This window comes from Haliaeetus leucocephalus, unplaced genomic scaffold (genome assembly GCF_000737465.1).
Source record: "Haliaeetus leucocephalus isolate CR32 unplaced genomic scaffold, Haliaeetus_leucocephalus-4.0 Scaffold830, whole genome shotgun sequence".
NCBI lineage: Eukaryota > Metazoa > Chordata > Aves > Accipitriformes > Accipitridae > Haliaeetus > Haliaeetus leucocephalus.
The window spans coordinates 2,948,048-2,963,482 of NW_010973266.1; the positions used below are offsets into that span (position 1 = coordinate 2,948,048).

A 15,435-nucleotide genomic window follows, 5' to 3' on the forward strand; every position below is an offset into this window, starting at 1 on the left:
CCCCCCCAAAAAAGCCAAGACCAAGCCAGAGTTTTCACAAAGAGCATAAAGAATTTAAAAGAGATCACAAAAGAGATAGTTGGGTAGCTATTAAGCAAGCTGGGAATTCGAACAGAGAAGGAACGTTTTGTTACTCTTTACCATAACACAAGATACAGATTTAGCAAAAATTCTTTCCAGCCTGGTTATCAGCCTTTCAAGAGAAAAAGCACGCACAGGCCAGAAAATTTTGTCAGGCACTAAAAAATCTGCCAGCAAGCAGTGAGGCGAGCTGGGAACCTGCGGGGCTCAGGCTCTAGAAGATGCCTCCAGAGCCATGATTGGAAAAACTATGGTTTGGCAAGGCAATCATAAATCATCTGCTGACGATTCCTGCCAGCCTTTACCAGGCTGGTTTTGTTGTAACTATGGCAACACCTTTTCTCCAGACCAAAGTTCAGTTATTTTACATTTTATTACCACTGCTGTTTGCTTAAAGTTTACCAGGGTAACTTTCTGCTAGCACAGAGAGCAGATCCCAGATAGTGAGGCAGAGGAAACAACCTCATGCTAAGCAGGACTAAAGACAAGAAAATACCCTGAACCGGTGGAAAAATCTCTGTCTGACAAAATGCCATCCAGAAAAAAAACAACCATGTTTGCATCTGCTTTTTTTACTTGCATTTGCTCTTTCGTGATAATCTGCGTTGTGCTGGCAACCCAGCACTGGATGAGCAGCAAGGTTCGCTTTTCTGGCACAAACTCCAGCATTACCGTGAGTCTTACCTACGGACTTTTTAGCGGTACCTGTGAACAGTTCGTCGATGTGGGACTTCAGGTTTCAGAAAGGACTTTCCAAGGTGAGTGGTGTTACGCCTGGAAATGGACGGCGTCTTCTTGCTCATGCAGGTGACAGACGTAGGAACCGCGGCTCACTCTTGTATTCATCTGTAAGACTATAATACTTTGAGAACCCGAATATCTGTAAACCAGTCTGGGGATTTAAGTGGTATAAAATAAGACCCCAGAATGCTGCAGCATTCTTGCCAATAGCAACTTCTTCTAATTACCTGTGATCTTAGCCTACACCTTGGAACAAGGGAAAAATACAAAATAGGAACTTTGTGTAAAATTGATTTTAATTTTCAGAAGCTTTCAGTAAGGAACAGAAAAGCAACATTCAATTAGCATTTTAGTAAAGGATTACAAAACTAATTCACCTTCCAGGATTTTTTTTTTTTAATTTTGTTATGTTACGTTAACTGTTTGATTTAAAACATATTGCCACCTGTTTTCAACTCGGCACCATTTTTATAGAAGAAGGTTTTAGGAGGCTGCTGAAGGGAAAAGAACAAACCATGTAAAACAATAATTTAGATAGATATGGTGTTTATACGTGTGCTGGACCTAGCGACAACATTCTTTTTATTTTTTCCTTTAAGAGCCCCTCATTCCATTTTTATGTGATATCATCAAACTTAACCATTTGGTTAGTATTTCAAAACTTAGGCTCGTTCGTGTCTTTTTTTCTTATGCTAGGCTGTGAAGTGTGAATTACAACATAGCTTGTCATCTTTTATAAGGCCTTTCTTCCCCCACCTAATGAGCGGTTTTCAGGTGACTTCTCATCATCATGACTTTCCAAAAAAACTCTGAGATGAGATTTGGAAACAAGGTTATTAGAATAAGATTTCAGCAAACATGCAATAGATTCAAATTAAACTGTATCTCACGTTGGTATGCAACAGATCTTACTTTTTGTTCTTGGTATTTATCCTCAATGGTAGAATTATTACAGAAGAAAAAGAATAAAAATGGTTAAATAATTAAGGAGGACAGAAAAACTGAGAGATAAAGGAGGAGGTATGCTACATGGGAATAAAACAAAGTTAAAAAATAAGGGGAAGAGCAGAAGAGGTTTTACTTAGAGCAGCCTTGGAGAAAGTCGAGACAAGCATGACAAATCCTAGCATGAGAAGCAAAACATGAGAAAAAGCAAAACAGAAACAAAAAATTATGCATACCAAGTATGAACCACAGACTCGATACTGGTTCCACACAGTTCAGCAAAGATTTGCTTAACTCTACGCACAGGTAGCTCTACTGATGTGAAGAAAAGCATTCATAAAGCCCAAAGGTAGATAAGTCTGAACGCTGTTGCAAGGATCAAGGATTTGCACTCATTTTATGTACTTGCTGTCTCGCCGAATTCAAAGCAATAATGCTGATATACACGGGTGAAAGTGAAAAAAGCCAGTCAAAAGAAACCTAACGAAAATCAGGAAGAGTAGGTCAAACAATTTTGAAACAAGAGATGATTAAGAAATATTTTTCTTTTTTGGTAGGCTGTTGTAAGATGTCCCATCACAGAGAAGTGACCAAGGTAGAGCACAGCAGACCTAAGCCTCAGATGGTTCCCATCTCCAGCTCTTTCCCACCTTAATTTAGTACAGAAATGGTACCTGGACAAACAGGCACCCAAATGCCGGTTCACATTATAACAATTATATCGCCATGAAAAACCTGAACACAACAGAGTTCCTAGCAAAGCGTACAGCATACATTGAGACCATTACATAACAAATACAAGATCACAAGTCATTCCAACCAGTTTATTTACAGTCATATCAGAATAATTAAAGTAATTTTTAGAAGAGTAAATAGGCGTTTATAAAAATAGTTTGTATATGGTTGTATGTCCCCATGCCAGTTGGCTCAAGCCTCAAACCTTGCGCCACGCGGGCAGATGCTTGCTGATTTTAATAGAGCTCCGTGTGAAACGAGGAGTCCACCCGTGGAGAGCTGATTGCAGGGCAAGGATGGAGTCTGGCAGGAATTCGGGGCATGTGTCTTGCCTTTGTCTGCACAGCAGCTAACACAACCCAGTCCCACGGCCTGGGCGCTACCATCGGATAGATGTTAATTACAGTTAATGACAAGCACTCACAGAACACTTGCATCAGTAAAGGATTTCAGGTCTTTGCATGGTCTACATACATTTTGGTGGTGGTGGTGGTTTTCCCCCCACCAGATTTAGGTTTCTGTGCTTATCATTTACAAAACATTATCTCAATTCTCACACCCAGCCGTTTAAGGATGAACAAAACAAGCGAGCTTCAGGGTTGCTGGTTGCTTTCAACAGCTGCTGAAAGAAAGTTGTGCTTTATGAATAGTCTAAGTATGGATTTGTTCACATCCCTCGCTAGTTCAGTTGGGCATACATGCAAGATGAAATGAACTAATTTTACATTAATTCTTAGGCTCTATACTAGGCATGATTGTCACATTTTATATTAAGTATGATTCCATACATTCTTGAAATAGGAAAAATACTTCACAGAATTGCATACATGCTATTTTTAAATTCAAGTAGTCAGGTCCCCCTAAGACAGTAGATGTCTTTCATTTGATGTTATCCTTAAGTAAACGGATTGCCTGTGCGATAGAGAAATGAAGTGCTGTGCTTTCTCCACTCTAACATTTCAGAGAACAGTAAGAAGAGTTATAAGCATCCTTTTAAATCACAGCGCGATCTGTCGCTCAGCAAGTGCGCCCTGGCTGGGGGTCTCTGCTGTGCATCCCGAGTGCATTTCTCAAATAGCATTGTCATGTTTGGGTGTGAGAAAAGGAGAAAAGAAATCATGAAAGAGTAAATCAAAGATGATAGCTTGGGAATACAGATTACTTGTTAGCAGTAGCCCAGGTTGGCTTTTATTAATGGCCATACAAAAGCAGATTATCAACAGCCTTTACAAAGACCATAACTTAGTCTTTTGAAAACCACAACATTAAAATACATTTCTGAGTGTAAAGATGAAAGGCAAACAAAGGAATACAGTTTCTGCAAGTGTACAGTGCATGAACTGCCTGGTCAGGGCAGCCTCTTGAACAGACTGCCATGAACGACCTTAATAGAACAGTAAATCAATACGGCTACTTCGGAGGCTCTGGAGATGAGCAGAATGATCTGACAGAATGTAAAAGTTATTTAATAACTTAAGTCCTTAGAGTTTTCATTAGCTGTTTTAATGATTTATCTTAGAAAGGAACCACCTATGAAAATAGTATGTAAAAGAGCTTGTTTGCAGCTTTGCTTGCTTCCAAGTCAAACACGTAAAAATTGTGAGCAAGGTGCAGGAAGAGGCACACCCAGAGAGTCCTGTAAAGTCAGGATTTACCTGGCTATTGGCAACCAGCAAGGCCAACGGCACACAAGGAAGTCTTAGAAATTTGCTATAGCAGAGAGGAATCGATTAGCTTTCTGACTTTTAAAATACACGGCAAATGCTTGAAAATTGCTGGAACTTCATTAATGTTATCATCAGTTTCCAGATGTGCTATGTGATCTCCTGAAAAATAGAAAGCTATGTTGAAATGTGCTTTGTTTTGGGTTTGTTTGGTTGGTTTTTTAAATGAACAATTGATTATGTGTCGTAAGTGATCATAGACCTCATAAAAGCTGCCAGATCAACACTGCTTAGAAAAGACCTCCAGGCTGGCAGCTGGATGTCATTCACACTCAGATCAGTAAAAGTCTGGCAAATTCAATCCAACCATACAAGAGTTAATGATGAAGAAAAAAAAGAAGCTACAGGAAATTAAGGAGAGACCTGGCAAAGGCAAAAACTTCTGCTTTCATTCTGAAATTAGGTTATTTTACACTGATGCAGAGGTTATCCAGCTGTGGGTTACTATCAATCCCATTCAAGTAGATCAGCTACTGTAGATTCCTTCAGTTTGCACAGACTGCTTTATTTAGAAAAAAACCCAACAACCCTGCCGCCATGAAAACAGCATTTTATTTAAAACCTTTAGCCTTGTGCTGTTGCAGGCGTGCTTACAACAGGCAGAGTCTGACAAAATTACATCCCCTAAATTGTGGTTCACTGTCGGAGATAAACAAGATCAATTAGGGGGTGCAATAGGTGCAGCCAGTCAATTCCGGAGATGTTCCGAGTGATAAAATTAAGTGAGGCTGCCAGAGGGAAATTACACAAACCTGTCTGATTTGGGTCCAGACTTATATCTTGAACGAGGCAATGCCCAAGCAGTAAGGCTACATCAGCGCAAGTGCATGGTACAACTGGCAGTGTGCTCGCTTCCATTTAATTGAGCGATGTCTCCTGAATGCCTGTCTTTCCTATTCTTCTAGCAGAATTGCTTAAATTTACAACTGATTTCCATAACGCATCCTTACCTGCCATTTCCTCAAACAGAAATTAACTCCTACTAGGAATATTACATAAAGTGAGAGAGAAGCTCTCCTTTTCATTTATTTCCAATAGCTCTTCTTTTGGTTATGAGTGTTCATTTTCTTTTTATGGGGTTTTTACTATTTTTTCTGCTATGATTTCTCCAATTTATGCACTAACGGGATACTTTGCAGTAATGGCTCTGTATTAAAAGCAGCATAGAAAGGAAGTTTTCCTACAGATGGCTGTCTATCACAACACCCATTTGAACAGGGCTTGAAAACATTGTTGTCGTGTTTGTTATAGGGTAAGGCAGCCACAGGCACATTATAGTTGCCTTTTCAATCTTTAAATTGGAAGGAGGAAAATAATATATTTCAACACAGCTATACTGCAATTACACTTTGAGTACGTTGCATTCACATTTGTGTCTCTTATTATCAACAACATATCAAATAACTAGAAGGATTTAGGCAAAAACAATAACATTGATTACAGTCCTGGAGGGGTTGACTATATGAGCCACGTATATACAGCCAGCTAAGCGTATAGCTACAGAAAAACACACCAGGCAACAATTTACGTGCACCAACTCTAGGAAGCTGGAGCAAAAAGAAGTGCCAGCATGTTTGATGGTAAGATGTGTGACTCTGACGTGTGGCCTCAGGAGCGGAGACCCTGAGCTCAGGGCTGAGCCGGCAGCTCGGGAGCCCACATTTGTCCCCTTGCCGAGCCCAGGGCCACCAGTTGTGAGACTTTTCTCCTTGCCTGAGAAAAAAGGCAGGAGTTGCTCCTTTTTTTAAAAGGCCAATGTACCTTCATCCCATTTTGGATTTGGGTTCATGTGCAGTGTCCAAACCTACTGTTCCTGCTACACCCTGATCTCTACAGATCAGCCAAATCTCTGGTTATTAGCTTTTAATTACAGCCAGCTACATGTCAGTAAGTCAAACCGTCATCCGAGCCCACCGGACTGTGCTGGGAAGGCTGGTTATCAATGCTGAGCCGCTGTATTTCAGTTGCAGAAAACCTGAGGAACCCCAAGACGAAAAGCATGATTGTTGCGATTATCGTGATTCTGGTTCTCAGTTTACTGAGTTCCCTTCTGAGTTCTGGATTTACCTGCACTAATGCTGTCAGTAATCCCTACCAGACGTTTTTGGGACCCACTGGAGTCTATACCTGGAATTCCTTATGTGGTGAGTAACGCAGCCCATGCTGACCGCTTTCTGCCCACCATAGGGATACTACTGTATTCTCATTGATTCCAAGATTAAGAAATGTATACCTATAAAAGGAAACACTTGGAAAAGTATTCTGTTCAGTTGGTTTTTGTTTTTAACCACGTCTGCTGGGATACCTGAAGACTATCTCTTAAGTACCAGTAAAATAGTATTATGTACTTGAAGTGACACCATCGAGCAGTAGGAGTCTGGATTTGCTGACAGCAGAAATGGAACTGAAAAAGCCCCAGCAGATGTAGCATCATTTCATGCATGATGCACACAGAGAAGAACAGAGTAAACCGACAAATACAGAACAAAACCATAACAGAAAAGTATGCACTGGATGTGACTACAGTGCAATTTGTAACCTCTTCAAGGTCACTATTTGATGGTATTTGTAGCATATTTGTTGCTGGGTTAATTACATACCACATTAGGGCTCTAAGGTCTAATCTATAGGATGGACTTTAGCTTCATTTTTGAAAAATGCGTTGAATGAAATACAGCCACAACAGCGTTACCATGGCGGGGGGTGGCAGTTAGGAGGACTGAATCACAGCAAAATTTATTTCCTTCTCGAAAAAACACTTTCACAGAACAAAATAAGTTTTAACATTCCCTAAGCAGACAAAAATGGTAGAGACGCTGAGTTATTAGAGATGTGAACTGTGTCAAACAGCTCCCTGGAGGTGTAACCCATCATTTACCCGGTAGACTTGAGCCTGGCTGCTCCTAACGCACCTTCCAACCCTCTTCATCTTGCCATGGTAATGACTTCAGCTCTGACACTCAATTTGTCTCAGGAGGATTATGCGTTCCTCTAATAATAGGTCTGAATTCGGAAAATTTTCTTTAAAGACATCTGATTACAGAGTCCTTCAGCATTAGCGTTTTGTCCTTCAAAAGCTCTTCAGGTCTGAAGATGTTCTGCTGGCGGAGCGGGAGCTTGCTCTCCCTTGAGCCGTGTCCCCAGCAGCATGGTCCTGTCCTGGGGCCGCACTCTGCGAGCTGCCTTTGCCAAAATCAGACCTTGGTGGAAAGGGAATTGTATAGATAAATGTAGTCTTAATCATAGCAAGTACAGGTGGGGGTGTGAAACCCAACCCTTTTTCTCCAGCCATGGCTAACACAGCGTATAAAGATAGATGCTGAAACAGCTGTGGATGCCTTGAAACACAATAAGAAAAGTGAGCAAAAGCCTGGGTTGGGACAATTATTCAACTTTTGAGACAAGAAGATCTTTGTCTCATCACATGAGAAAGTTGTTTGTTTCCTGAGCCCAGCACTCGTTAGGCAGCCTGAATCTGCAAGCTTTGACCTGAAATGAAAGGACCATGGGCTTGCCAAGATAAGTATTAGTGAGAAAGTAAATCCCCGTGTTGACTGAGGATTATGGTTACTTTTTACAGCCCTGTAAGTGCTATGACCTGGAAGTCTATTTTGCCGTGGGCATATTGTTATGAAAAATCATACATCATTTGATGGCGAGTGTATCGTGAAGGTTCCTAATTCTCCCACCAGATGGCCTGAAAGTCCAGTGTCCTCCTGAAAAAACCTGAACCTGTGTCAGCGGGAACTTGTGTAGGATGATGTACCTAGAGGGAAGGAATAGAAATATTTTCACCAGTGTTCAGAGATTACACCTCCATTAGCACTATGAAAGTAGAAATGTAAAAGCTTTAATTAGCTAAATGTCAAAGTAACTGAACTCCATTTAGATTCGGAAGGCTGTAGGAAATAGATACAGATCTAATAAGACATCTCATTTTGGCTCATCACAGTAGTCATTGAATAAATTTGGGTTGGTAAGAACATGAGGTCTCTAAGCCTAAGCTTTTGAGCAAGGTTGGGCCAACCCTGAACGTAGACCAGGTTGCTCAGGGTTTTGTCCAGTTGTGATACTGCACACCCCGTGAATTTGGGCTCATATCAAATAGGCACTCTGCAAATCACCCAAAGGGTGAATATATTATACTCACCAGCACTAAATTCAGTGAAAAAAAATTACATTAAATGGCCTTATCTAAGAACAGTCTGTGAGAATCTATTAATTTTAGCAGAAGATATAGTTGCCAATGTCAAAACACCTGACAGACACTATTAGGTGGGACAAGAGTCCTTTAAATGGCCTCATATTTTACTAATGGAAAATACTAGATTAATCTTTGTCTTAGTCCAGGTGTTCTGACCAATTTAAGTAGGATATTTACAACTAAATAAATAGTACAGTTTCATCTCCAACATTTGTATTTGTATTTTCTAGGAATCTTCACACTTATAGCCATGATACTTTTCCCTGTGAACATAGAAGAAAATGGCCTGTCTGTAGAATTGGCCTGTGGATGTTTTTCTGTTCTGCAGACACAAATCAAATCTGAACACACATATGGATATTCATATTGGATCATGCTGCTCATCATTTTTCTGAACATTACTTCTATCATCATCATATATTTCTATGACCACGCAAGATATTCTAAGAAGAAAGAACAGGAAGGACCCATTGAAAATGCACCAAAAGATGTCATTCTGTTTTAAGGATACCACTGAAAAGAGGATGTAAAGAAAAATGACTATTTAATATGGACAATCATGGCTGATCATTTCCATTCAAATTGAAGCTGTGTATATAGTCCAATTAACAAAATAGCTTATTGTGTCTTCAAAACAATTTTATTTTATCTTTATGTTAGGTATTAGTGAAATACTTATAAGCTCCCATTGGTAAATGTGCTGCCTGAACACCTCTGAGTAGATAGGGCCCGAAGCGCGTGATGCCAGTGCTGTCCCATAGGAATAGACCTTATGCACCGTACGGCTCCACTCTTCCCTGGAGGGACAGCTGGGAAAATATGCTCCTAGAAGGGTTCCTCCTCTCCCTACCACCACTACCACTTTTCAAAAAAAGGAAAAGCTCCCTTTTGCCCATGCAGCGCAGAGGGGCTGGTTCCCACCTTTGCTTTCTGGGTTTTGTGGACCAGCGGTGGCCGCCCCGGCTCTCCGCAGGGATGCGCCAACATCGGCACACCATGAATGCGCTTCTGCTTCACCCTTTGGGTCTGAATGAGAGGGCCACAGACACCGTTTGGGTTGTGCACGTAATTTGGGATCTCGAGGGGCAGCGCAACCGCCAGGACCCCTGGGGATGATGAGAAATGGTCACTAAGGTGTTGGTGCTTCATTTTGTCCTGCAATTCTTAACTGCTGTCCTTTCCCTGCTTAGGACTTTTCTCCTGCAGGTCCCCACGGCACTGTCCCAGTGACCACAGGCAGGCTTGCAGGCTCCCATTCACGGGCAGGAGTGCGAGCACCTAGAGAAATTCACCTTCACGTCAAACCTGCCGAGAGCAACAGCACCGACCCCTTTCCGTGCTTCCTTTGGTCCGTGCTTTTGTCCATGGCTGGGGTGGCAGAGAAGGCAGCACGAGGATGGGTCATGGTCTACACAAGGCAGCACAGGAGCCCAGTGTCTGCAAGTTGTTAATGGGTAGAAACATTGGCAAAATCCTGTTTCAGGCTATTTAGAGACCCTTGATTACAGCAAACTGCAAAAACACACCTTGAGCAGGCGTGGCCATCTGCTTTCCCACCCTTCACACCAGGCTGGCATTTTGCCCCAACACAAATGCCAAATGGTGGGCTTTATTAGCAGTCATTTATGGCCAATGCCATCCCTATGCCCAGTCTAATTAGTATTTAATATGCACACAAAGACACGCAACGGTAGAACTGCACAGAAGTGGGGAGCTCCCTTCCTGCCCCACCAAGGGAAGGCGAGCAGACAAATGTGACCTCGGGACAGATGCCATCGTGCAAAATCATGCTTAGTACGCATGCTCCAGAAGTGCACCGTGCAAAACGGTGGTCAGACCCTTCTGCTCCTTTGCTCCTCACCTCTGCAGCTAGAAGAAAAATTTTTTATCACCTGGTTGTACTTCACAATATGATTTTCACAGTCATGCTTGGTAGCTGTCCTATGATGCAAGAGATGCTCATGGAGGACAAAAAAAAAAAGCTTTTCTTAAAAGGGGATGAGAAGATATAAGAGGTGACTTCTTACTATTTATGTTAAAAAAAATAAAGTTTCAGGTGCCCAATACTTTATGCAGCTGCGCTCTTTCAAAGGAATCAAAGCAGAGGGCTTTTCCTGCTTAAGAATTTGACTAAAAGTATGATGAGGGCAAAGTGGAGAAAAAAATAAAAGAGGGTTTCTGAGACTTGAGGGGCAGCATAGGTCAATGAAATAAGAGGTGTTATCTGCTCCTCACTGCTGACAAGAACCATGCCTAGAACTGCTTTTTGGTGCTGTAAACATTGCAGTTAAATCGTCAGATATTGTGCACCCGCGAGCTAAGCTGGCGGAAAGCCAAACATTTGCCAGTTTTGCTTTGGCTGCAAAAATTTTCACACAGTTTCAGCATGCATCTGTCACTGTTGTACTCAGCCAGCATCCATCACACAATACAATTACACTTGTATCAGGCACTTACTTGCAGAGAAATAAAGTCATATAAAGTAATAGAATAATACCAGAGGAGCAAGGGCTCCTGCTTTGAAAAGCAGCGGCTTACTGTTTCTTGGGCATTTCTATTGCACTGAAGTACTAACTGCCATACAAGAGCTGGAAAAAAAACCATTCCCACTTCCATGTGCCTGTTCAAACCATGTGGCACTGTCAAAAATCAGTCTGGAAGTCTCAAGAGACCTTATGCTCGCCTGCTGACACGTACGGCTGCGAAGCGGCGGAGACACACGTCGCCAGAAAGTCGCTGGGTAGTGAGAGCTTACCTGATTTGATGTGAACTACAGATCAAAATCATTACAACACTAAAATAATCAACTTCAGCAGCTGATGTTGTAGGTGACTAACAAGGCTACCTTGATATTCTCAGTCTGAATGTTTTATTTCAAATTAAAGACGGGACTTTCCTTCTCGAGCTCAAAATGATGCTTTCTGCCCCACGCTACATACTTTCTGCTTCATGCAACGGTGTCAGCTTGGCAGATGTTGCTGAGGGTGATTTAGCAGGCGGCGACGAGGCCGAAGAAGGCGGCAGCATCCCGCTGTACCGAGCCCCCCGTGCCCCAAGGAGCAGCCGTGCATCCCTGCACGGTTGAACTCACCCAACCTCGGCCAGGCTGCGGGGGAAGCACAGGGCGAGCAGCCGGGAGAGGCAAGTGGAGGGGAAAAAAAAAAATTGTCTCGAACTTTTCTCCCTAGGTTTCCCCCCAAACGCCACGAGAACTCTGTAAGACGGTAGCAAAGCGCTGTGTGCCACGGGGACTGTTGTATCTTATAATGAGGCCACAAAAAGGTCAGTTAGCAGGTAACTGCTGGGATTTGGAAGCACCTGCTCCAAGTTAAATTACAAAATAAGAGACATCTGGAATTACCCGTCTCCTGAAAAGAGAGCAGACTGCCCAGGAACCATCCAGGACAGGGCTGGCCCTGGCAGGCAAACACGTGGGATGAACAAACAAGAAGCCAAACTGTCCCGGTATCTGTTTGCTGAATCAGGAGTTCAGTAAGAAGGGAATGCGCATCTGGGTTACAGCCACTTCTACCAGGGGAATCAAAAAAGAAAGAAAAAAAAAGAAAGGATGCAACATAATCCAACCTTGCATTTAGGTTTTAGGATATCAAAAAGGAATTGGTCTGGCTTTTGCCAACCAGGCAGCCTTTGAAATGAATGGAGCTGTGTTCAGTACACTTATCCTCTTAATGAGGACAAATTCTGGCAGTTTACCCTTAGGTAAAAAGGAAAAAAGCTTGCTCTGTCAGCTTGATGCACTCTTGAAAGAAAAATCAAGCTCCCATCTTATCTAAACCTGGGGTAATTTTACACATTCATCACTTGCCAGTAGTTGAAGCGTGTTGCTTTTCACCAGGAGCTGTGTCTGATCAGGTCAAGGGAAGGATCCAGGCTGAAACCAGCTGAAAGATGAATTCTCCCTCCAGCACCCGAGGTCCCAGCTCCGAGCTCGCCGGGGCACGACGCGCGCAATGTGCTCCCCTCGCCTTGCACCTCAGGTCTGAAGGTGGCTACAAAACGCCGAAAAACGAGCTCGAGTCCAGTAGCTACGTGCATGGCTTCTGCTGCCTGCCTGGCTCACCGCCGGTAACCCCCGCACAGGCTTTTGGTAGGAAACCAGGAGATCTGGTGCGAACAGGACCAGGAGCGGTTTTGGCTCCGGCCGATGGAGCCAGCACCAGGGGAGAACAAGCAGGAGGGTCAGCGGCCTCGGTGTTTTGGTGTGACTTCGGGCAGCAGCACCCACCACGCGTGGTGCTGAGCGGGGTGAATTCTGCACGCTCCGCGCTCTCCGTTTGCAACACGCTTGGGAACCCATGACTCACTGCCGCTCCTGCAAAGCCCTGCCAGAGTTTGACAGCTGGAGAGGAACAAGAGGAGGATTATCCAGCAAGGCAGCCGGCAGCTTCCCTCTGCTCCCTCCTCTGACGGACATAAAATGTCTCTTTTCCTTCTTTTTCTCCCCAAAGGAGAAATCCAAGGCAGTCCCTTGCTCCCAATCCATGCTGACCTATCCAGAACGGTTGCTCCGACTAAATAAGTGACTTACTTTGCTCTGGCTAAGTCAATCACTTGGATGCTTCTACTAAAGTGATCATGACTGAACTAACAGATTTTAAAATAATCATATAGAGCATTACTTGATAATAAACCATGACAACATTCCCGCCTCAGAAGCTCTGCTTCCTATGTATGCAAGATCTATTTTAGCTTTACGGTTCACTGGAAGAGTTTCACACTGGATAAAAGTTACACCAAATTCAACAGCTGTAGAAATGCTGAATAAAGGCAGCTTTTTCTTTGAAAACACAGAAGATCCTCAATACCCGGTAAATTATCAGTTACCTTAATGTTTAGCAGCAGCTGAAAACATTTAATAAGACACACTGCAAACCTCACAGCAGGCAAATGCAATAATTTTTGATGTAGGCATATCTACTTGACAGCATGGCAGAAGCTAGTTAACTTCACAATTATAGAAAAAAGAGCCAGCGCAGCTTTGCTGTTACCCACAGGCAAAAGAGACTCAGTCAATAAAACCAATCCCTGTCCCCCAGGAGCTATTCTGCTAAAGAGTCATCCGGCTCCTGCTATTTAAAAATCTCTGCTGGTAGTGACTGCCAGAATTAACAATCAATGTTCTAAATCAAGCACAGTATCGCCAACACGGTAATGATTTTTATTATAGGAGTATCACAAAATTAAAAATAAATATTACTCTTACAGCCCCATGGAGGGTTTGGACGGTGCATGAAAGGGAAGAGAACCTGAAACCAGGATCACCACGGGACAGCCCAGCAGTGTTCCCCCGTGACGTTACCTTTCATCCCGTTGACCGGGTGCAAAATACACGAGTCCCTTCTCCAAGTGAAGACTTTGGGACAGTTACTCCAATGTAAGGCAGCTCAAAGACTTATGGCACAAGAATGTACAGGAGAGCTTTAGACTGGCACACACGTGAGAGTTTTATTCTCATGATAAGACAGACCTATGTTTTACCAGGTTTTCAATATTCCCTGACCTGTACTTTTTACTACTTGGGTACCTTCTCTCTGCTTGAGCTCACCTATTGCTCCTGCCTGCCATAAAGCTACATTGCCTAAAATGTTATGACCTGTTTTGTCACACACTAGGAAAAACGCAGAGGTATGACGTAAGCTGGGAAAGCACTCGTACTGCCAGTGCCTTTGAAACGTGCGGATCGACAGCTCCTCCCTGCCCTTCCGCCTCTCACCTGCTAAAACCTTTGCTTTAAAGCCACGACTTAGTTTTCAAAAGCTCAGAAGCTGATGCTGGCAGAGCACAGAGGCTCTGTTCTACGGCACCCCTGCCACAGCGATGCCCGATATCACGGTGGCTGCCTTCCTGCCAATGCATTTTTTAGCCTGAGCTAAAATTTGGGGTTCTTAGGTAAAGAATTTCAACAATTTCAGCATTGCTGGTGAAGCACGTATTCGTGCCGCTCCAGTATGAGCGGCAGAGCCCCCAGCAGTCAAATCACAGATGAGTTTTCCTCCTTGGACAGAGGCAAGTCCCACATGGAGCACAGGTCAACTTCATGCACGGGAAGCTCTAAAACCTGCTCCCAACGCGGTCCTGAGCGCTTAGGATCTTGTGAGGCTTTACCACAGGCATCTTTTGTCCCACACTTAGAATGGGGTTTCATCAGGTTGTTTTGTTGGCAGCATTTCTACCAGATAAATACTTCTACAGGCCCCTTGAAGGGCACACAGAGCATGGCATGGGACGCATGCCAAGTTTCAGGCAATGTGCAGTTAATGGGAAAGGGAGCACTGGGGCACAAACATCCCAGAGGAGCCCCTGCTTGGAAAAAACAACTGCGAGGACAGAAAAAAAAGCTTTTATCCTCAGTTTAAGTGTCTCCTTTCTGGGTAATTTTTGTCATCAATGCTTCTAGGTGAGCTTCTCATTCAGTCTGCTAAAGAATGGGCACAAGCTAGTAGTCACATTTCAGGGATCATCCCAGCTCTCTCCTGTCTACTCATTTGTCTTTTAAAAGGAATCTAGGTAAGAATTGCAATGGCATTCAATGAGGATCTCTTTAAAGTCATCTTTTGGAGAGGATATTGTGATACCTCCTCATATTATCACTGCAAAGCAGTACTGGGGGAGAGGAGAGCAGCTTCCCAGAGGAAACCCAGAAGGAAGGATCAGGTACATGCACGTTGTCTTAGATGGGTAATAGGGCCGGAGGCCTTTTCAAAAGCAGACCAGATCAGTGTCAAAACTTAGTTCAAAGAAAAAAACTCTGCTTATAAAACAGGGTCCAAAGAGGCAGTGAGAGAGACTTTCCTGCCCTCTGCAGCGCTCGCCGAGGGGCACAGCTCCAAGCTGAGCCCAGTGAGCTGCACGCCCTGATTAAAAACACCTACAGCTCTTCTCCCCGCACATTTTGCTAAGGCTAAAAATTTACCCCATCCTACCGAAGGGCAGAGGAGGAGAGCTGCCTGTGGGGCTGGAGCGGCAGGCGCTTCGACACTGCCG

The 15,435-nt window shown here is 43.4% G+C and overlaps 1 protein-coding gene across 1 annotated transcript; it reads left to right on the forward strand.

Annotated features, from left to right (window-relative positions):
- Nucleotides 1–610: 610 nt before the first annotated feature.
- Nucleotides 611–8,935, forward strand: CLRN3 (clarin 3). The gene is made up of 3 exons (XM_010581949.1): nt 611–839; nt 6,191–6,370; nt 8,661–8,935. The coding sequence occupies exons 1-3, from the start codon at nt 611–613 to the stop codon at nt 8,933–8,935; spliced, it is 684 nt and encodes a 227-aa protein (XP_010580251.1).
- The last annotated feature ends 6,500 nt before the right edge of the window (nt 8,936–15,435 follow it).

Coding starts and splice junctions, on each gene's coding strand:
- CLRN3 (XM_010581949.1), top strand. CDS start 611: ATGCCATCCAGAAAAAAAACAACCATGTTTGCATCTGCTTTTTTTACT. Junction 840..6,190: donor TTCAGAAAGGACTTTCCAAG/GTGAGTGGTGTT, acceptor GCTGTATTTCAG/TTGCAGAAAACCTGAGGAAC. Junction 6,371..8,660: donor TACCTGGAATTCCTTATGTG/GTGAGTAACGCA, acceptor TGTATTTTCTAG/GAATCTTCACACTTATAGCC.